We start from the raw sequence: 23,876 nt of genomic DNA on the forward strand, positions 1-23,876 counted from the left end.
CGGCGCTGCTGCGCAGCAGCGCCGTAAGGCAGATCGGCGATCCCCGGCCTCTGATTGGCCGGGGATCGCCGGCATATGATAGGCTGAAGCCTATCCTTCAATGCGCAGGACGGAACTCCGTCCTGCGCATTACGGAGAGAGGGAGGGAGGGAGGTAAGGAGGAAGAGGGCGGAAATGGCTGCGGAGGGGGGCTTTGAGAAGCCCCCCCCCGCAAAACGCAGATGGCCGGCGGCGATCAGACCCCCCCCAGCAGGACATCCCCCTAGTGGGGAAAAAAGGGGGGTAGTCTGATCGCCCTGCTGCACTCCTGATCGGTGCTGCGGGCTGTAGAGCCCCCGCAGCACCGATCAGTGAAAAATCTTAAGAACACTTCCCTGCATGTTTTTGGGGATTTTTTTTTTTAACATGTATGCACCTAGAATTACCATGTGGTCTTGATGTAGTAATTGCCCTGTGGCCATCTGAGCATTGTTCCTGCCATCTCACATCAGGAAGCACATGGTTATTGTAAAGGCTGGTTCAGATGGACAACTGGCGGCAGCTTGTTTAGCTGATTCTGAATGTTTATTGCCACCATGCAAAAAAGCGCTTGGAATCGGTTTACACGGCTTCTCGACATTCCATCACGTTGCATTTTGTGCCCCTACGGGGAAAATGACCCACAAACAATCCACAATGGACACTACATGTAGCATCCAAGACGAGATGTCGGAATCTACTGTGACAAGTCTGCAACATTTACCGGGACAGTAACTGCTGTCAGGGCAGAATGAGGACATTCCTTTCAGAGAGGAGCACAGCGGAAACAAGTTATAAACCTCAGGACGCCGGTCCTCTTCACTCCAACAGTTTCCAACTGCTGTGTCCATGTACAGCTCTCGCAAGTCACACGCATGCTTCAGGAGCTGCTCACAAAGGATGCAGCTGCAGGAGGTGAAAAAGACTGGCACCTGGAGATTTTGTAAGAAGTTTCCGCTGCATGCTGCTCTGCATTTAATCTACAAGGGGGAGGGAGGTAAGTTATTTTAGGGCCGGCTGCCTTGATTCTCAAGCAACCGGCACACACACACACATATGGGGCATCGGGCAATCCCCTCCTGTGCAAGATAATAGCAATTTTGGACACATTAATATTTAGAAGAGGAAAACAATCCATACCTCTTCTGGAGTCTGACCATACTTGTTTCTAGGATTCTTAATGATGTCGGGATGTGAGCACAGCACATTGACTACCTCTGCACAACCAAATTTGCAAGCAAAATGCAAAGGAGTATCGAAAGCCTAAAAAATAAGTATATATATTAAAAAAAATGCTTACATGCATGAACAAAGAGAAGCCTTACAGAGTAAATTAATGCTATGTTAATTAGACTGCTTACCATTTTATCAGGTGTGTTCAGATACAGATCAACAATGTATCGAATACGTTTTTGAAGCATAACCTCATCATCATCAGGATACATAAGCCTCATGAAATCTGGACTCTCCAAGGCATCAAGCAACATCTGGCTTATACAAGCCTGGTTCTCTTTAGCAGCTACGTGCATCACATTGTATCGGCATCCTTCCTGCAATATGCAAAATTAACTCAGGAAAATTTGCATTCAAGCATTTGTTTTGAAATCCATTGACATCTCAGACAAATTAAACTGTACCAGAGCTGACAAAATAAAACATTTTATACATACCTAGGACTTCCTCCAGCCCCATGCGTACGAATCGCTCCTCAGTCTTCTCCCTCTTCGGTATCGCCTCCCCTAAGTTCTGCAAGTCGCGGCCAGTCTGTGCAGTAGAAGTGCGCCCTCTACGTATCTCTCCAGCGGCTGCTGGAGAAATACGTAAATAGCGCACTTCACTTGTGTCAGACTGGCCGCGACTGGCTGAAGTGACGGGACCCAGTGCCGAAGTGGGAGACTGAGAACGGCGTCGTGGGAGCGATCCATCAGCATGGGGCTGAAGGAAGCCTCAGGTATGTATAAAACGTTTACTTTATGTCGCTCTGGTTTCCTTAAAAAAAAACAAAAAAAAAACAAAACATACAAGCCTGATCACAGTAAAATGATGAGGTGACATTTGTCCAAGCACACCAAAGATGCTATTTCCCTATAATAGGTATTGGTGTAAATCATGTAAAGAATTTTTCTGGTTGAACTCGATGGACGTAGGTCTTTTTTCAACCAAAATAACTATGTAAGTTGGCGGAGTAAATAGCTGCTGACAAACTTAAGCCCTTCTTGGTTACCAGGGCAGGTTGCATAAACGTCAGGGTCTCTGAGGGTTGCAACTATGTCTTGAGCGCACAGAAAAGTCTCCCTCCAACCCCCTACATTTAGCCAGCTGAGGTACCCCCTACTTTATCATTGGTACTTCCTCCAGTGTTCCATGTTCTCAAATGCTAGATCCAGTTCTATATCTGGGATCAGAAGGTATGTTCCATAACACCCTCTTACATATGGATACTAAAGGATTCTGATAACGCAGTTTATAAATAGTCTTGTGTTACATGACTTATCTACTGTACGGTCATCACTGCACTTCATAGGAGATGTGACTGGCTAAAAATTACAGTCTTCCATCATACTCAGCCATGGGAAGAGAACTTTGAACACATTAGCAAGAATTTAATAGGTTTTTATTAATCTATGTTATTTGGTTTATAGGTATTTTGGACACTTGCTTTAGGCTACTTTCCCACCAAGACGTTGCGTCTTAGGGGACGTTATGGTCGCATAACGTGCCCCTAACGCAACGCATGGTGGTGTTGAAGTTGGACGTCAGATTGAGCTGCGTTATGCAGCTCTCAAAGCAGCGCTCCAGGTTAGTGATAGGAAGTCCGGATCTTTTTAAGGATTCGGATCATTTGAATTGGGTCATTGAAAAGATCCGGATCTTTGAACCGAATCATTTGAATCATTTTACTAGGGAAGCAGACTGGGTGAATTGACTAGCAGGACAGGACTTTCCCTGCAGTGTACATTCTGTATGTTCCTGTTTCTTCCAGATAGACATCCACTGTGAACCGAATCTTTCATTGTGATGATCCGGATGATTCAACTCACAAAAAAGATCCGGATCAAATGAACGATTCGTTTATGATCCGGACAACACTACAGTCCCACCACGAGTCACCACGGTGCAGTGAATATTAATTAGCCATGTGGCTGGCCGCAGAGGAGGAGGGGAGACCTCCTCCTCCAACAGTACTGAGCATGTGCAAACAGTCTAACGTGGCTTAGCCAAGTATAACGTACAGCATGCAGCACTTTGTTTAAACGTGCTGCGTTACTATGTAACGCAAAACGCGTGCACTGTGAACAGCACATTGATTTTACAGTGCTGTGAGTTAGGCTGCGTTACTGGCTGCTGTAACGTGGGACTTTAACGTCCCACTGTTAAACCAGCCTTAATCTACATTATGTATGGATCATCATCATGCTAATACAAGTCTATTATTAAAATTTGTGGTGCTATAAAACCTGTCCTGGGAAACCACTAACAGGTCTTTCTTTTCAGAGATCCAAGCATTTTCGCAGGGTGTAAAGCCCAACCAAACTTAAAACTGAACATAGCAAAAGCAACCATGTCTACTTATATAAACAATAACCATTACCTTTAGATATAGACTTTTAGGGGAAAAAAACCCACACCTTTGTGTATCTATATAAACTTAATTAAGGCCCATTTCCTATTACCAAACTTGGGGTCTCAAGCTCATCACACCTATGGTCTGCAAACCAATCCCAGCTACTTTCTGGCTCTGTTTCCACTTGAATGGAGAAGTGACTTTTTTTTGTTCATTCTCGTTGCTAAACGAATAGTGAACGACTCCCATTTTATAAAATAGGAGGCATTCATACTTGTCACGCTACAGTGGATCTGCAGGATCTATTGCAGTAAGTGGACCGCACTTATAGATTTAGCTGTGTTTTAGGGGAAACATACTAGAGCTCTCACTTGCCATTCTACAAATAGATCAGGAATATACCCTACAAGTTGTTCCTGAAATCTGGCTTGACAAAGACTGCTCTGGTTGGCTAGGGAAACGCACTTGTACAACTAAACCAAATGAATAGGAGTCAGAGATGCAAAATGTGTGCACTTCTACCTGTACAACTGTTGGGTTGTCTCCTGCTCCTATAAGATAACGGGGATTGCTCCAGATAAGGTCTGAAAATGTAGTCAGGTCTCCCTTCTCCACGGCTTTCCTTAGCTTTGCTGTCAGGTCTTGTGTCCTGGGACTTTTAAAGCTGTTTGCCTTCTCCTTGTTGAGGCTGTCTGCCTCTGGGGACATGGCTCCATCTAGGTAGTATCAAATAAGTAATTTTGCGCACACAAACCCAGCAATCAGTAACACATAAGCAAAGTATTAACTGTCTCCGTAGGAATTAGTAAATGAAGGCAATCTTAGACCCAGCACACACCTGCAATGTTGGTGGCCCAAAATAATCATTCTTGACAGTTTCAGGTGACCTATACCTTAACAAACTGTCTGGAGCAGGTTCTGCCCTATGGAGAGAAGACGACAAGTAGGAACGAGCTGCAGCAGGAAATGACTACAGTAAAATCCCCTTATAGTAAACTTCAGAGATTTGGCCAAGTTGTTTACTATATAAGAAGTTTACTATATCAGGATTGGTCGTACATTGTATATCCATACAGGTGCATGGTCAGGACCTGGGGACTGAGTTTACTATAGCAAGAGGTTTACCATATTAGAGTTAACTATAACAAGATTCTATTGTATAACTGTTTGGAATGGTGCAAGAACGTCAGATCCTGATGACCAGACTGCAGGCACCAAGACTCACCATTACACACACGTTGCAAATCTGTATGATCTTTTCAGGTCCTGCAAGACGAAAGCAAAACATGCACCATCCATCTTATTGCTTGTGCGGTTTATTGCATCCAGATTGTCATACACACATCATTAGGGTGGTGTCGCCCATATACACGCTGTGCGTGCTGGCAGCTTTGGTACTCTGGTAAACAGTGGTGGGGGGGCAGGCACAGATTGTGGGCGAGCGACGGATGGTTTGCGTCCTTCTGGATGCTTGGTCACGCACGATCTTTTCAGGTCACCAAATTTGCAACTGTTTGAGCCTTACTTATCACTGCTGAGGTTTGAAAAGCTACCATATTGTATATTAAATGTGTAACATTGCTTACCTCTAAGAAGAGAAGAAGACATTTTCACAGGGGATGAGGGCAAAGAGGATTTGCCAGGAGAAGGGAAATATTCACATAATCCTTTGGCAAACTTTTCTGCTTCTTCTCTAGAATGGAAAGCCTTGAAACGTGATCCCTTCAGCATTTTCCAAACTTGAAGCGCTTCTTTCTTGTCTGTGTAAATATGTACCTTTTCTAGAAAAACAACAAAAATTAGTTCATTAAAGGCCAAACTTTGTGGACATTTCTAGATGTCATCAAAGCGGTCTAGAGGTTAGAATTCTGGGCTTGTAGCTCGAAGAATCTGCGTTCCAGTCAAGCCATCAACCTTAATCACATGAATTTTAAATAATCTCCCTGTCTTGCTTTGTGCAAATTCTGAAGAAGGCATTACCTGCATAACTTATACTTTAAGAAACACCTATTATAATTATGACTTGTGGAAGTATAAGCTACTCACTATTGTCTATATTGCAGCCTGCACAGCTCATTGGAAGAAGATGGTGCAGTAACAATGATTATAACTAGAGAATTATGGAAGAGCAAATCAAAACTAATTTGCAAATGGCCCTCACTGGTCAGTTCACCAGTCACATACCTCATTCCAAATCAATATGATAATTGAGACTGATGTAATAATAAAAAGAGGCAATTCGGCAGTCTTACCATTTCTAATTAAAGTATCCTCAAACACTGGACAAACTGCATAAAACACTGTTGGATCATTAGAAAGTGTCTGATTAGAGACTCTTGCTTCATTCCCAAGGCTTGAATGAGTTGCAGAGACACATAGTGACTTGTACTCTTCTTCAGCAGGAGGGTTTAAACCAACGCTATAGCCAAAGTCCCGGTCATCAGAGCATTGAGATGGCATATGGTCGGTTGCATGCTTCCCACCTTTGGAATTTAATGCATCTAAGTCTACACCTTGCTGTTCCAGTAAAGTCCGAGCTAGTTTCTTTTCAAATATAGATCTAGTGGTTGAAGTAATAGGCCCACATTTTATTCCAGCCTTTAATATCTCTTCACGAAGCTCATCTGGGTCCAGTAGCCTTAAATTGTTTAGAATGTCTTCCATACTCCGCTCAGCTAAGGAAGAAGGAAAAACATTAGCAATGACAAATCATTTCAGCAGATTTTACTTTGTTCTGAAGGAACTATAGTTTTATAAAGTATTTTATTTCATTCTTCACCCTAGTAGAAAAACTCTCCTGTGCATCATTATACAGACATAAATAAACAGATAACTGGTTCATTAGACATTACAGAGTAGTATATTTCAATCTCAGGCACTTATACATTTCAATGATGCAAAATGCTATATATAGGAATATTTGTATTGTAATAGGATATATAATAGGACTACACTTTTACACTTGGGACACCAGGCAGAGATCTGTCGCTCTTCGTGATATAGACCGCTGTCAACGCTATGCACATGATCAATCCTTCCAACCGATTTCGGCCAGATATCAATCTTATTTTGCGGTGGCCTTGAGCAAGCCATTGCTTATGTAACCATTAGATCTATCATAACCGACAGATCCTCTATTGAAGAAACCTGCTATACAGGCACTCTAGGTTGATCTCCTTAGCTACACTGCACATTTTTGGTATTACTGACCCAAGTACCGCCATGAAACGTGTTGTCCGATCCTATTAGTGCAATATTTGAGTTTTCTATCAGTTGTACAGGCTGCTATGTAAGCCAATCACTGCCTCACCTCTTTCAAACCATTTTATAATTTATGGGCCTCCATCCAGCAGATGTTACTACTACACCTCTATCGTGAGGTTGTATTTAAGCACAACACAACTTTTGGAACAATCCCAATTACCAGAAGGGTGACCACTGAGGAACCTCTCAAGCCAAAGAAGAGGTGGGAATTACTCCATAAATAATTCTCTTATGCTACAAATTGCTCTGGTGCTTTGGCATTTTTTACTATTGGCTCCTGTTTTTTCTTTGCCTTTGTATTTTCTTAGTCCTGGGATTTCCTGGTCCACTAAACCTGCATACTAGAAGCACCTCTAGTGAACATTTTTTTTCTAAAGCGGTATTGTCATCATAAAAATCAAATTTCAACAGCAACTGGTCTGAGTGTATTCAGTGATAAGGATGCTAATCCTGCATTCAAAACTTGCAAAACTTTTTCTGCTGTTATGGCTTGGAGTGATCACAGTTTAGTAACACTGGCTCTTTAGTAGTCCGTGCCAAACAGTGGAATGCTGGGAGTTGATCTATAATATATTCCTCCTCTTTCATTTATTTCCCTGCCTAGCTGCTTATCAGAAACACCCTCTGATCACTTGCGTTTACAAGCAAGGCTGAGGTGACTCAGCGATTGGAGTAAAAAATAAAAATACAGTGCAGTTCCTAGTATACACCTCAGTGGGAGTGTCTGAAGACTCTGGGAGGAGGCCAGCTCATGAATACACAATGAGTAAGAGAAGGGAGGGGAGGGGGGGGGGGGGGAACAAGAGTCAGGGAGGATATGTCAGCATTAGCTTGGCAAAATGGCCACTGCCTAGAATAGGATTTTCTGCTTTTCCTTTATAAAATTCACAGGAATTATTACGTGGATAGCACAATACATCTGTTATGTAAGTAGAAGTAGTATTTATCTACTTATATACAGTACAGACCAAAAGTTTGGACACACCCTCTCATTTAAACAGTTTTCTTTATTTTCTTGACTATGAACATTGTAGATTCACACTGAAGGCATCCAAACTATGAATTAACACAGTACATAACCAAAAAGTGTGAAACAAATGAAGACAAACTTACTTACGGTAAGGTCTTTTCCAGGAGTCGGAAGGACAGAAACCCCGAGACTTGTCTCCCTCCATTTCCAACTGGACAGGATACTAGTTAAAATAATTAACATAATTAGGCAGGCATACTATATAAGGCAGCATTCCCTTACCCTCATCAGTAATAAAAAAGACCACACAGAATGATGCTTCAAATAAATTTTAATAATTAACAATACATCAGGGTGGGTACTAAGGGTGCTGTCCTTCCGACTTCTGGAAAAGACCTTACCATAAGTAAGTTTGTCTTTCCAGGACGTCTCAGGACAGCAAACCCGAGAGGATAAACAAGACATAATTAGGGAGGGATTACAGCCTGGAAAACTCTTCTACCAAAACTTAAGTCAGAGTTAGAGGTTAAATCAAGTCTATAATGCTTAACAAAGGTATTGTGGCTTGACCAGGTTGCCATTTATTAACCTACCCAGCGTTCAATTTCCCCAGGATTTCTGTGCAAACAGTGATAAAAATTATTTTTAAAACTTTTTTTTTCCTGTAACTTGCCAAAATGTGTCAAGCAAGGGTCTAGTATACAGTGCAGGAGAGTATTGATGTGTATGCATGTTTATACTGTTCACAGCATGTTTTTTTGAATGGACATTTCTGTCCATACCGCTAGGTAGGTTAATAGCTTTCTCTGCCCAGGAAGTAGAAACCGCTGTGGTTGAATGACCTTTCACTGGTCCTGATAACTGCTTGCCCTGGTGCAAGTAAGAAAGCAATAGCTTGTCTGATCCATCTTGCAATAGTTTCTTTAGATGGCTGCTTTCTGGCAAAAAAGAACCAACAAAGCATTGGACTTCCTCCAATTCTTGGATCTCTGAAGATATTCATTCAATTAGACACCTTAACACCTAGACAGTGCAACCTTTCTTCCTTTCGATTTGATGGATTACTGCAAAAGGATGGTAAAAAGATCTCTTGAGATCTATGGAATTTAGATACAACCTTAGGTCAGATAAACGTTTGTACATCTGAATAATAGGAATAAGTTTTTGTTCCTTGGTAATGCCCATAGCCCTATGCATAGCTTCAATTAACTCATTCAAAAATTCTGTGGAAAAGCACATTTCTGAGACTTAACGCCTTTACCCTCCGATGCGTCTACTTTGGACTGTGGTAATTCTTCCAAAGAATAGATATCCACTTCCACTTCAGACGTCAAATTCATCTGAATCAACCTCGACTCTCTTCCTCTTAAGGAGATCTGTTAGGAGGATTAGAAGGACCAGCAATAGGTGCATCAGAAGTAGAGGGGGTAGATGCAGGTGTAACATCTGAATTAGAAAGTGTGAAAGCAGATTCTTCAATTTCTTTAATAGTAGAGGACATCTCTGATCTCAACCATCCCATCAAATCTTTAAGCTATGTAGGAGATTCATCTTTCACCACCTTTTCAGTGCATAATTGACACAGGTGTTCTGCAGAATCAGGCATACGGTCACTTCACATAGCACAATTCCTAGATTTAGACACAGCTTCAGAAGAGGCTGCAGATTTCTCATACTTATCAGGTTTGACAGCTTTAGTCTTATCTAACTTGCCATTCTTGGAATCCGTTTTAACAGCTTCCTAACAGTTTCTCCTCTTAAGAGAAACCGCGACCAAGAATTTAACTTCATCCCAATTAGTAGCTGATACCCCCTTTTACATGAGTAATCTATTCCTGTTCACAAATTGATCATCATGATGGGGCTCTGTATGGCTGATATTGTGGTGAAGCCCCTCCCACAGGAGACTGTGAGGACTATTTTCCTGGCAGTTTCCGGTCTGTAAACCTCGTTGCATTGTGGGAAATAGCTGTTTACAGCTGTTTCCAACCGCCAAAAAAAAAAAAAAAAAAAAAAAAAAAAAAAAACAAGCCGCATGTACTTCCAGCTACATCACCTGCCAACAGTAAAAATGGTACCATCTGATAAATGTCAGAATGTAAATAAAAAGAGAGGGAAGCTTTTAAAACGGGCAAACACTGACTAAATAATTTATACATAATTATTGTAAAAATGAAGAATTTTCACTGGGAGTTTCTCTTTAAAGAGAACCCGAGGTGGCTTTGTATAACGTTAGTGGGGCACAGAGGCTGGTTGGGCACACTAACACCAGCCTCTGTTGCCCCATGGTGTGTGTCAAAGACCCCCCTGCTCGCCGCTATCCTTCCCGCAGTGCTGGCGACACGCAGCGCGTCGCCAGCACAATGTTTACTCTAGCGCTGTCTGTCAGCGCCGCTCCCCCGCCTCCTCCGCATCGCCGCTACCCGCCCTCGTCCCTTCCCTCCAATCAGCGTGAGGGAAGGGACGAGGGCGGGTAGCGGCGATGCGGAGGAGGCGGCGGAGCGGCGCTGACAGACAGCGCTAGGGTAAACATTGTGCTGGCGACACGCTGCGTGTCGCCAGCATTGCGGGGGTATAGCGGCGAGCAGGGGGGTCTTTGACACACACCATGGGGCAACAGAGGCTGGTGTTAGTGTGCCCAACCAGCCTCTGTGCCCCACTAACGTTATACAAAGCCACCTCGGGTTCTCTTTAAGTGATCGACAGCACCCACCGCTACAATAGCTCTAGGATGGGATCACAGTGGTTAAGCTCATAATGCATGCACAGTAACGCAACATTATGAGTGTGAACTGCACCGGAGACCAGACATGGCCTTTTTACAAATCTGCATGCAGCTTTTTAGAATAATGCGATCAGGTACAACCCCGCACTGTGCACAGACCCATAGATTTATATGGGCAGTGAATTTCCATGCAGAATAAATCTGCCACACAACTGAGCACTGCCCTTTGTGCAGATTTAACAATTACTTATAATCCTGGAAAAATCTACTGTCCACATTGCTTAAGATTCCAGAATCTTGAAACCCTCTGCTTTACATTCACCTTTGCCAGAATATAGAGAGGGGATAAAACATACAGGGGGAATTACACCTTAAATACTAAGAGTGTACCTCACTGAAAAATTGTCAATCTCTACAGCCAGAAAAGGTTTAAGTGCAGGTTTGAAAAATCAAAAAAAAATTCAAAACAAATGCAATACAGACCTGAAACAAATGCAGACCTGAAACAAAAGCAATGTAGATCTGAAACAAGTTTGAAACAAGGAACTCCTTGTAACTACCCAGAGATTCACTCCCTGAAATTTTCCATAGATTGTCAATCACCATCGCTGCAGTTCAGACTTGACAAATATTAGAACCCTGCGGAAGCCTATTGCCGCAATGGAAACAATTCACCTTCACCTCCTGCTTTGCACCCACTGCTAGATTGCATGGACGCAGAGGACAAGATAAAGTATAAACTTATATTAGGGAAAAAAAATCACTCTAAAAATCAACCATGTGAGTGCACATCCCTGCAACAATTGTCAGTCTCTACAGCTAGCAAAGGTTTACTGCAGGCCTGACCAATCAAATGGGAAGCAAATGACTCCTTGCAACTATCATTACCCAGAAAGTTCCCACTTACTAGATTATAGAGGAAAAAAAGAGAAGGTAAAACACACAGGGGGGGGGGGGGGGGGAGAACCACACTCTAATGTGAACTATATGAGTAAATATCCCTGCTGCTGGAACAAGCTTGGAAGCTCTTGTCTGTGATCCTATCTTTCCAGCATAGGGGAGAACGTCAGGAACAGTAACATTTCTTATGCTGTCTAGTTCTCCTATATTTGTCTCCCCCACCAGCACCAGTCTCCCGACCATGGCTTGTGGCCCAGGGATTTGGCTGGCTGCCAAGAGGACACCAATCCGGCAAAATAAACTCAGCAGCTATTCCTCTTGGGTGTTTCCAGGACGGAAACTAAGTTAAAACTGAGGAACCAGGGGAGGGTGCTTGATAACCCTCAAATAATAGCCGGTATAAAGACATAACAGAAGACACATACCAGCGAGGGAGTGGAGCTTGTCTCCTCAGAACCCTGGGAGCAAGAGCCTGCGGAAGCTTCCATGGTCAGCATACACAAGACTGACCAGGATGCACAACCCTTGAATAGGTCACCTGAAGGTTTCCTGCAAAAACATAATGAAAAGGTTTGTTTTACCTTAGAAATCCCCAGCATTACTGAGCAGACTAGCTCAACCAGCGGCTAAATGCGGCGAGATGTCCGCTGGGATGCACGCCGAGCCATGGAACGCATTCTACCTCCTCCTCGGTCACGTAATGCGGAAGTCACATGTCCCCCTGCGCGCGTCCTCCAGCGGAAGCCGCTCTGGCGTGTAACACAAACTGGGGGAGAAGCCGATGCAGACAGCAAGCACCCGCGCTGGCTCGCCTGATCAGCGCTGACACAGGGGACACTTTTATGCTGCGGCTCCTGAAATTTATCATGGTTGGCCAGCTCTCCCCACACAACCAGCATCCTGCTGGGCAGGAAAACAACTGATGAGGGTAAGGGAATGCTGCCTGATATAGTATGCCTGCCAAATCAATTATGTTATTTTAACTAGTATCCTGTCCAGTTGGAAATGGAGGGAGACAAGTCTCGGGGTTGCTGTCCTGAGACGTCCTGGAAATATGTCATATTCTAGGTTCTTCAAAAGTAGCCACCTCTTGCTTTAAAGTGGATCCGAGATGAACTTTTACACATTGCATAATTGTGTTCCTTTCCTATTGTTTATAGGGCATTCCTCAAGCCAAATACTTTTTTGTTTTTGTTTTAATACTCTAATTCCCTATAAACTAAACAAGACACGCCCACAGGTTTCAGAGAGCCAAGGCACTTTCAGCTCATGGGAGCTCAGTCTGGGAAGAAGGAGGGGGAGGTATTACTAGCCAGAGATTTCAGAGGCAGAGGGGAGGAATTAGGTTTTTTTGCTCAAGATGCAGATAAGCCTGCCTCTGTGTAATGTTTACAAACAACATGGCTGCTGTCATTGTATCACATGAAGAAATAATCATATTCTATTAAAGCAGTTTTCAGCTATATTTGCTGTGTAAACGATCTAAACTTTAGATAAGATATATAGACAAGTTACTTGTTATAGTTAGTTTTACATCTCGGATCCGCTTTAATTACTGCTTTGCACACTCTTGGCATTCTCTTGATGAGCTTCAAGAGGTAGTCACCTGAAATGGTCTTCCAACAGTCTTGAAGGAGTTCCCAGAGATGCTTAGTACTTGTTGGCCCTTTTGCCTTCACTCTGCGGTCCAGCTCACCTCAAACCATCTCGATTGGGTTCAGGTCTGGTAACGGTGGAGGACAGGTCATCTGGCGCAGCACCCCATCACTTTCCTTCCTGGTCAAATAGCCCTTACACAGCCTGGAGGTGTGTTTGGGGTCACTGTACTGTTGAAAAATAAATTATGGTCCAACTAAACGCAAACCGGATGGAATAGCATGCCGCTGCAAGATGCTGTGGTAGCCATGCTGGTTTAGTATGCCTTCAATTTTGAATAAACCCCCAACCGTATCACCAGCAAAGCACCCCCACACCATCACACCTCCTCCTCCATGCTTCACGGTGGGAACCAGGCATGTAGAGACCATCCGTTCACCTTTTCTGCGTCGCACAAAGACACGGTGATTGAAACCAAAAATCTCAAATTTGGACTCAGACCAAAGCATAGATTTCCACTGTTCTAATGTCCATTCCTTGTGTTCTTTAGCCCAAACAAGTCTCTTCTGCTTGTTGCCTGTCCTTAGTGGCTTCCTAGCAATATATTCTACCACGAAGGCCTGATTCACACAGTTGCCTCTTAACAGTTGTTCTAGAGATGAGTCTGCTACTAGAACTCTGTGTGGCATTGACCTGTTCTCTAATCTGAGCTGCTGTTAAACTGCGATTTCTGAGGCTGGTGACTCGGATGAACTTATCCTCCGCAGCAGAGGTGACTCTTGGTCTTCCTTTCCTGGGGCGGTCCGCATGTGAGTCAGTTTCTTTGTAGCGTTTGATGACTGACTGACCTTCATTTCTTAAAGTAATGATGGCCACTCGTTTTTCTTTACTTAGCTGCTTTTTTCTTGCCATAATACAAATTCTAACAGTCTATTCAGTAGGACTATCAGCTGTGTATCTACCTGACAGCGCAACTGATGGTCCAAACCCCTTTTATAAGGCAAGAAATCCCACTTATTAAACCTGACAGGGCACACCTGTGAAGTAAAAACCATTTCAGGTGACTACCTCTTGAAGCTCATCAAGAGAATGCCAAGAGTGTGCAAAGCAGTAATCAAAGGAAAAGGTGGCTACTTTGAAGACCCTAGAATATGACATATTTTCAGTTGTTTCACACTTTTTGGTTATGTGCTATACTTCCATATGTGTTAATTCATAGTTTGGATGCCTTCAGTGTTAATCTACAATATTCATAGTCATGAAAAAAAAAGAAAACTCTGAATGAGAAGGTGTGTCCAAACTTTTGGTCTATACTGTATGTGTTTTTTATTTCTAGGTTAGCATGGGTGTCGCTTGTTCTTTAAGACTACCAATAAAGCTGCACCTTAATCTTTGAAAGTGCTGATAGGTAGGCCAAAATCTGCACTTCAATGCAAGAACTTCAAGACAGAAGGTTAAGTCTAAATGGGAAGACCCCCAGAATTAGTAAAGTAAAAGCATAACATCTCCAAACCTTAAATTTATTTTATTTATTTATTGTACTTATAAAGTGCCAACATATTACGCAGCGCTGATGTATCACGAGTAAATGGCTTCCTACAAATCAGAATACTCTGAATGAAATGCCATGTCTCTAAGATCTGCCATTCGATCTTCAGGCAGTTAGAGTCAATGAGGGTTGAAAATTAAATGACAATTGCACGTAAAACAAATCCGGCCTGGGGTGGAGTGGTCACTGGGCAGCATACACCAACAATGGGGATCCTTTTTCTACAATTCCCAAAGGCTTGCCAGCACATTCACCAGAATCAGATTGAACAAAGAAGAAAAAAAAGAAATTGCACAAATCCATGATTAGAAGTCACCCTACTTCTGGGAAATTTGATAGAAAACCTCTAAATTGAGTTCCCACTCTGACAAAGCAATGGTGGTAGAGAAAATATGCTACCCTGTTTGAGAACTAACAATTTCAAGTATATATAAAAACACAAAATTAAAAATTGTAGGTTACCTTCAGCAGGGCCTCCAAAAAAACAAAAAAACCCACCATCAACAGTAAGGCCTCGTTCACATCACACGGAGATGGCTGTGCGATCGGAACGCAACGTGTATGAATACACACCATCTGCATGCGTTGTGTGGCTGACCCTATTCACTGTAGTGAATGGGTCAGCCGTTCGTTTTTCAAAAAATTTGTGCAGCAGTACGTTCGCGCACTGCACTGGTATATAACGCATGCAATGTGAATATCAGACAGCGCAACCTATGCACTTCTGATATTCTTGCGCGTCTGCCTCTCATGCGTTGCCGAACTATGGATGGCAACGTGTGTAATTATGTGCATTTGAAAATGCACACCAAGCCACAAACACAGATTCTCTGAACATACATCATCAGTTATACTCCAGGCAACTCCCAAACAGGTAATTATTTGCCTATCTGGGAGCTGCCCTTAGTATTGCCGATAAGGCACATCCAGATAATCACAGCGTTTGTGTCTTCCAAATGTACTGCAAATATGGATTCCACGGTTGGATCTGCAGTTCAATAGCTGAAGAGTCCTGGTCCTGACCGGTGAATTTATTTAAAATCACCATAATGCCATACTGAGCATGACCTTCCATGATCAGAGCAGAGAAAGATCTATAGCTTGGCTGACCACTTAAAAGTAAACCTGAGACTGGGTGGGGGAAAAAATGAAGACGATTTATACTTAAAAGTAATTACATTTTTCTGAGACATCGATTCATCTTTAACAACTTTGTATACAGTATACACACAATCCTGATGGCATGAAACAGTAGCCAGGTGGGGAAGGTTACACTGGGTGCAGGATTACATTGGGCACTTGGCAGGCGGGGAAGGGGGGGGGGGGGGGGGGTTAGGGTTACGACAACGGTGGTTGAATATGCTGGGTGCTATTGGATGGGCGGACGTGGGGAGCACAGTATTAGGGCCGGTATACACTAGAGTGGATGCAAAGCAGAAACTAGGCGCTGGGCAGATGTGTTCTATCCATTTTGCATGCACTTGCAACAAATTTCCTGTCCGCTCCGCATCGACGCTCACCTGTCCAGACGCCGCTCGATCTGTCCATTTGCAGCAGGAGCACGGCTGTCCATAGGCTGCAGCAGGCCAATTCTCCCAAGCAACAGGGAGAATTTTCATTGGTCCACCATGAACCAATGAGAATTCTTCCTGTTGCTAAAGATTTCCACTGGTCTTTTGCAGCCCAATGGAGATTCCCATGCTTCTGCCAGCCAACGGGCTGTGTAGAAGGGACCAAGTGGCGGCGATGGGACAAGCAAGTTTTAAACCACGGTGGCAATCGAAACAGGCGAATAAGACGCGGCAACTAGCCTAGTGAGAACTGACAGCGTCCATTCTGATAGGCTTTCATAGCATTCATTTTCCCATCCAGTCTGGGAAAATGTGCCAAGTTCAGACTTTATGTTCCACTTAGTGCAACGTGCCAAGTAGATCCATTTTTTTTTTTTTTTTTTTTTTTTTTTTTTAAACAAGTGGAGGCAGATCCTATTTTTAATATTAGAATCCACTTCCTGCACTAAGCAGAGCTTAACCACTTGACGACCAGGTGTGGTTTGCCTGATCTGTGCTGCGTGGGCTCTCCAGCCCGCAGCACAGATCAGGATTATGCCAGGGCGATCAGACTTACCCCCTTTTTTCCCCCACTAGGGGATGTCCTGCTGGGGGGGTCTGAGCGCCGCCGGCTTGCTGCGTTTTGTGGGGGGGCTCTTTAAAGCCCCCTCCGCAGCGTTTTCTGTGCTCCCTCCCCCTACCTCTTCCTCCCTGGGCTGCGCAGGACGGAATTCCATCCTGCGCATTGAAGGATAGGCTTCCGCCTATCAGATGCCAGAGGCCGGGGATCGCCGATCTGCCTTACGGCGCTGCTGCGTAGCAGCGCCGTATGATGTAAACAGCAGGGATTTCTTCCCCGCGTGTTTACATTTTGCCGGCGAGCCGCGATCGGCGGCTCTCCGGCTATTCACGGAGACACCCTCCATGAACGGACATGGAAAGGTTTCCATGGAAACCCGCAAACGACCAGTTTACGCCAATCGGCGTTAGCTGGTCTTCAAGAGGTAAAAAAAAATAAAAAAAAATCATCCCAAACGGGTACGTTTTTTAAGCAAGTGTGAACTGGCCCTAACACACTCCGTGAGGACAGTGCAAACTCCCTGGAGGTATCCCTGAATCAGGCTCGGGGTGGAAAAAAAAGCAGCCAGGGGCGGAACTCTCAAGCCTGACTCGGGGTAGGAGCCGGGAGGCTCGTGCAGAGCCTTATGCGCAGAAGGCTTTTTAACCCACCTCCCCCAGGATCCAGACACAGGCATCCATTCTCCTTCCTGTATTCGGAGGCTCTGAATCCCTCTGGTAAGATCGATGTGTGTCGTCATGGCGTGATCTACTATAGGGTTACAGTGTCACCCGGAAACCGGAGGAAGAAATGCAGCACTGAATCCCAGGGCAGGCAAATGTGTTCAGGGGCTACCGCAGATCTCTCTGCAGTGTGATTTCCTGATTTTAGGGTCTAAAAAGCACACTAAACAAATTGCTCCACTTTTAGACACTAAAATCTGGAAAAAAAAATCAAACTGCCAGGGAGGTTAAAGTGGACCTGAACACTTGCACGGGACAGAAGAAAAACAGAGAAATGTACCCTGTATGTATTTAGAGAGTTTAGCCTGTCTAATTACCACCATCTGTGACTAATCACAAGTTGTAATTAGATTACTCAGCTGTATCAGCCTTCTGCCATAGCAGAGAGCTAATTGGTCAACATAGGATGTTAACAATATGTCTGCATTCATGAAAGCAGGAAGTAAGACAGGCTCCTCTGTACACTTGGCAATAATGGATAGCAATGTCCATTTCTGTCACCCGCTGAAAACACTTCGCTGTGCAGAGTGTACAGAGGAGCTCGTCTGCCACATCTCCTACTGGAGCTTTTACACAGCGGCAGACAGATTTTTGCCTGCAAGCAAATTTTGCCTTGATAAAGGGGCCCACGTGGCTCCGAAACGTTGGCCATATGCTTTTAAAATGGAACCAATAAAGAATTACTTTGGATGTGCCAGCTCTTTACTCTATTGAACATTGTGTAGAAGGTGTCATCCCTCTTTTTCCAGCTGCAGCACTCCCTTTCTTACCAGGGCTGTGTAGTCCGAGTTGGAGTCGAGGAGTCGGAGTAATTTTGGGTACCTGGAGTCAGAGTTGGAGTTTTCATAAACTGAGGTGTCGGATGATTTTTGTACAAAATCTACAGCCCTGGTAAGTATTAAACTAAGAAGTCTGAGTCGTTTTGGGTACCTGGAGTCTGAGTTGGATGATTTTTTACCGACTCCACAGCCCTGCTTCTTACACATTGGGTTTGATAGTGCACAAAGGGATAGGGGGTTGGGGAAAGGGGGACCACGATCCCAATATTCACCATTTTGCCAGTAGATTAACACCTGACCCACAATATTGCTTATAACAAAGTACTGCGTGACAAGGGTCACACAAAAATAGAAAAGGGTCGTTTTATTAGGTATTAGAAAGGCTAAAAGGTGTGCAACAAGTCACAGCGTTAAAAGAAACAGCGCTGTTGTACAAAGTTCCAACACACACCACACTACCCAGACATACATCGCCTCAATCATCCATGCATGTAGGTGGCCACATGGATAGCAAAGCTAACACTTTATAGAGACTTTGTTTCAAGCAGGATTAAGAATTCCACCGCTGTATGGACAAAAGGCTTCATGCATCAAAGCAAGGCAAAGCAGAAGCACAATACTTATGCAGGCAGTTGTTTGTAGCTGGCAGCAAACAGTCCAACATCCACAACGTCAGAGAGCTATTACACTTCAAATGTCAAGAGTTACTATGATAAGGGGCCCCCAAATCACATGCAGGATGTCCACAGTTGTTACTCATGACCTCCCGGGGGAACCAGACGTCACAGCAGATCACTTTGTCCGGTCGAGCTCACCGCGCACTTCATGGGTATCACTGGGCGTCCTCTCCAAGTCCCAACTGATTGAAGGGGACATATAGCTGACAGGCGACCTCCCGTCTCAGCATACGGCAAACTCCTTACTGCATAGCGTCAAACTCCGGGCAAGCCACGCCGAGACCCGCTAGTACTCGGGGCTTCCGTGAGCCAGCATGGCTGAGGGTGGATGACGTTGGGACAGCAGTGTGTGCCGATTGGCCGCCTAGTTTTGAACGTGTCCATTCTTCATCAGGGCGTTGGGTTTGATACTCTAGTGTGTGAGACAATACTACAATTTACATAGAAATGACAGGTAATCACATCAACATTCAACCGTTAGTGTACTTCACTTTTGCTTGCTATGTATGCCAACATATCCTTAGCCACCCAGGCTTTCCAGGACAGAGTGCACATAGAGTGACCTGGTTCCTGAACCAGGAAACATCTATACTGTCTGCCCCTCAGTTGTTTTAAAATGTATAGAGAGGCTGAAGGAAATTTCCTGTTCCTGGGAGGAGCCGAGTCAAAGTGTACCATTTGATGACAATACCACTTTAAGACCATGGCAACAGTAAACTAGACTTGCAGTGACCCATTCAATACATGGTGAAAACAGCTTGTCAAAATACTAGCAATATGAAAAAGTTATGTGGCAAGATTTTTGTTTTTCTTTTGTTAAAGTGGAGTTTAAAATGGTGTTTGACGGAGGTAACCTTTCATATTATTGGCAAATTAAGCTACAGATCAGCAGGGTCGCACATTCCTTGAGATTATGTGATTATAGCAGGCAGATCCTCCCACTAAGTGCATTATGTAGGGTACATACTGCAATGGTCTGCGCCACAATAAGGGTCAACCAGAAAGATGGTTTGTGACACTTTCTGGGTACATTCTGAGCACAACTGCTGAACAGATGCTCTGATCAGCTGCCTGTTCAACGAAGACAAAAAGGAGAACAAGATGCGGAACCTACTGCAGCGACCACAACAGAAAAACAATTCAGATTGGTGATAAAGTCATATGACAACATCCTAATGAGATGTTAATGATGTTAGAAGAAATTTGTTTTCCCACTTGATTTCCGAGCAATCTTTCCATGAATGATTCTTACAGCAGTCTATCAGCTGATGACATTGCAGGATGTGTAGCTTTAGTACCTAGAGAAGTGCTTTAGGATTGTACTGAAAGATGCTAGAGCTGTTGATAACAGTGATTTGACAATACTCAAGAACATTTCACATAGCTAAAAACTAGCTGTTCCATTATAATGCCTACAGTGGACTAAAGCATTGTGCACATACAAGACGGTTCTTGTCCAAGGCGGCTGGTCTGTGGGCCATCTGCCAATAATCTAGCACAGAGGTGCCCACACTTTTTGGGCTTGTGAGCTACTTTAAAAATAAATAAATCAGCAAGTCAAAATGATCTACAATCAATACAATCTGTACAATTTTAGGAGCACACTTGAAAATACTGAAAGGAAAATGTGGTGGGGTCAGGGGTCTACCATAAGTCCTTTGTGATCTCCCGGTAGATCACGATCTACCTAATGGGCACCCCTGATTTAGCATGTGTATGACAGAGATCTGGAGTGCCAAATCATCTAGGGATGAGTGAATTATTCTCATCCTTACTAGGGGTTGATCCAGGAGATGCAAATTCTTCCGAAATTATGCACGTTTTTTTGCAAATGTATGCAGTTTGGAAATGGACCAATTAATTTAAAACCCGGTTTAAATTGATTGGTCCATTTTCAAGTTGCATATATTTGCATAAAAATTTGCATCAACTCAGAAGAATTTGCATATCTGATCATCCCTAATCCTTACCCCTCCTGCTCAAAGCAGTTCCATCATGTGCCGCAGGAAATCAGAGATCAGACACCAGGGTTAAGGTGTATACACATGTCCAACTTGACATGACTGATTGTTATTTAAACTGTTCGTTTAAACAACTTGAAGTCAAATAAGTCATTCAAACGTCCTGCACACACTGACCAACAAAGCGGCTGGTATCCTAATTCACATGTCGTTTAACCAACTTAATAATGGACAATGGACTAGATTAAACGACTAATCAAATGACTATGTTTGAACAGACGTCTATTAGTTGGACAAACGACTAGACAGAGGCGCCTAGCTACGTACCGGACCGCATTGGTGATCTGCTCCTATTTATTGCCTGAGGAAGTGAGATATACCCGCAAAAACACGTTGCACCTTGTTCGGAGCATGTAAATAAACTGATTTTTGCTTAAAATGGCAATTTTTTGTGTCTGTTTTGGAGGGGTAAAGTCCACCGCTACCTACTTCATTTTACCCATCTTAAAGAAATATTGTTTTTACCCGGTTGGCACCTCTGTACTACTATTGCGGTTTTTGTACACATATACAGACTTGACAGACGTTTGAACGACAGTTGGTCCAACTGATCCGCCAAGCGGATCAGGCAAACTGGCTATTATCAGTCACTCGACTACGCATACACACATCCAACTTGTCGTTCAAGCGACAAGTTGGGGAGAAAATCAGGACATGTGTACATACCTTTAATGCCCCACTTGTTGCTCTGGGTGATGAGCATGCACTCTGTGCTCATCAGATTACAATTCATGGCTGTCTGCTACAACTGGTGACAGAGAGGATATTAATATACTGTAGTCAGGGGACAAGTGGTTAACCTCCTTTCACACTCATTTACATGCGCAGCACACAGTGGACAGTGCGGGACAGACCGCTGCTTTTAAATGGGTGCCTTCACACTATTGCAGGGCACATACCCTGTGTGTACTAATTAGCTCTCTGCTGCCGCAGGCAGCTAACAGCTCAAGGATAAAATTACAACTTGTGCTTAGTCACAGATGAAGGGGAATTAGACAGGGTAAACTCTAAATACATACAGGGTGCATTTCTATAGGATTCCCTTCTGTCCTGCACAAGAGTTCAGGTCCACTTTAATTTTTTTCTTGATCTGGAGAACCACTTTAATAATTTATGTTCCACAAATAGTCCAATTCATTTTTCTAGCATTGAAAGTCATGACAGGTTGTTTAAAAATAGATCATGCTTACGATGAGTCACTCTTTACAAGAGAAAAACACTGCAAAGACCTGGCTTATGCCTAGTGCCATATTAAAAAATATGAGCTAAATAAACCACAGGCGAAATAAATACTCTCCAAGATGTCGCACACCACAATACACAAGATGTCAGAATATAAACTATTACGTGCCAAAATGGATTTTAATTTTTTTCAGATAATCAGTAGTATATAAAAAGCTTAGTAACAATAAAGTTCAGTAAACTACCAGTAAGAAAAAATGTCAGGAACATTGTGTGGTGTTTGACCTGGAGTCATGCCAGGATCCTGGTAGCCAATTATAGCTGAGGCCTGGTATGGGATTTAGCTGACAAGATTTTCACCTCACTTCCCTGTGACTGTATTTACAAACACTGGAGATTGCTCGCTAGAAATAGATATAGATTTTTTTTATTATTATTTTTTAAACAGACAGCATTTGCTTTCTGTTTAATTCAGATTTACGTGAGCAAGGAATAATTCCCACAATTCTCAGTGAAGTGAAATGCATGCGAGCGAGCACGCACGGCTGAATTACGCCGACTGGCCGCAGATAACATAGCTTCTACCGGAGGATCCAGGAGGCTTTGGATGGCTGCTAGGGAACGACCTGCATAGAGGGGGCTGGAGGAAGCCCAAGGTGTGTATAAAAAAAATAAAATAAATTATATCCTGCCGTCTCAGGTACACTTTAAAATGCCAAACATATCTAGAGCCACTGAACTACATTGTGCCTATAGTTATTTATTGTAAACCAGGACACTAGAACTAAGTACACTTGAAGCAAAAAATAATTTTGTGAGTACCTATGGTCAAAACTAAAGGCTGTCTCTCAATCAGGGCTGTGGAGTCAGTACAAAAATTATCTGACTCCAACTCCTAAATTTATGAAACCTCCGACTACAGGTACCCAAAATTGCTCCGACTCCACAGCCCTTGTCTTAATGAGGACTGACCTAGAGCTAGAGGCAGGTCGGCATGGCAAGAGCCTCTGCAGGCACTTTGCAAAAACAGTGCACAAGCGCTTTCTTTCACTGGCCATTCATGGTTTAGGAAACTGCCAACTCCAGGCACCCAAAAATTTCTTAAGACTCCAGCTCCGCAGCCCTGCCTGTAATTTAATTATTTAAAAATAATATGAACCTCACCACAATGGAGGTTCGTAATAGTGTGCTATTGGGGTGAGTGGCATTACTTTCCTGCTGTTGGTCCCTACAGACCAACCGCACATGCATGCCAGGAGATGAAGTGCATGGATGCAAGTGTAGAAATGTACTCGCATCCACAAATTTCATCTTCTTGCACGCAATGACATGGACTCTCAGTGGAGGAGATGGCGACCTCCATATGCCTGGAGCACCCCTCCATGAGTAATGCTGCTCACCCAACCCTTGCACCCCCAAATGGCACACAATTACGAATCTCCCTTGTGGGTGGATCATATAAATGAAATTACAGGTATTCAGTAGGTATAGGCGAGAACGTCCTGCAGTGTGTGGGAGGTGAGATGTGCGGGGTTTAACTTACCTGATCCCCACCTGCATTCCGATGCAGTCAGGTGCGTTCCATTGGTTTACACACTCCCATCTGTGTAAGAGCGAAGACGCACGGACAGACTGAGCAGGTGCGGGCAGTCACTGCGCAGTGCAGCTGTGCTCTTAAACTGATGGGAGCAAAGCTGTGAAAAAGTCACAGCAAGAAGCGCTGGACTGCAGGAGGATCTGATGAAATATCTAATTTAATCATTTTATTTTACCCTCAC

The 23,876-nt window shown here is 43.6% G+C and overlaps 1 protein-coding gene across 2 annotated transcripts in view; it reads right to left on the bottom strand.

The window, feature by feature from the left end:
* ANKLE2 (ankyrin repeat and LEM domain containing 2) overlaps positions 1–23,876 on the bottom strand; it is a 57,359-nt gene that overhangs the window by 32,287 nt on the left and 1,196 nt on the right. For both annotated transcript variants that reach the window (XM_068243420.1, XM_068243419.1), the window contains exons 2-6: positions 5,836–6,258; positions 5,170–5,364; positions 4,106–4,299; positions 1,380–1,568; positions 1,159–1,281 (exon numbers count right to left, since the gene is read on the bottom strand). In XM_068243420.1, the coding sequence (XP_068099521.1) occupies positions 1,159–1,281; positions 1,380–1,568; positions 4,106–4,299; positions 5,170–5,364; positions 5,836–6,247 (1,113 nt within the window). In that variant the 5' untranslated portion in view covers positions 6,248–6,258. The remainder of the gene's footprint in view (positions 1–1,158; positions 1,282–1,379; positions 1,569–4,105; positions 4,300–5,169; positions 5,365–5,835; positions 6,259–23,876) is intronic.

The sequence above is a fragment of the Hyperolius riggenbachi genome, chromosome 1 (assembly GCF_040937935.1).
Source record: "Hyperolius riggenbachi isolate aHypRig1 chromosome 1, aHypRig1.pri, whole genome shotgun sequence".
Taxonomy (NCBI): Eukaryota; Metazoa; Chordata; class Amphibia; order Anura; family Hyperoliidae; genus Hyperolius; species Hyperolius riggenbachi.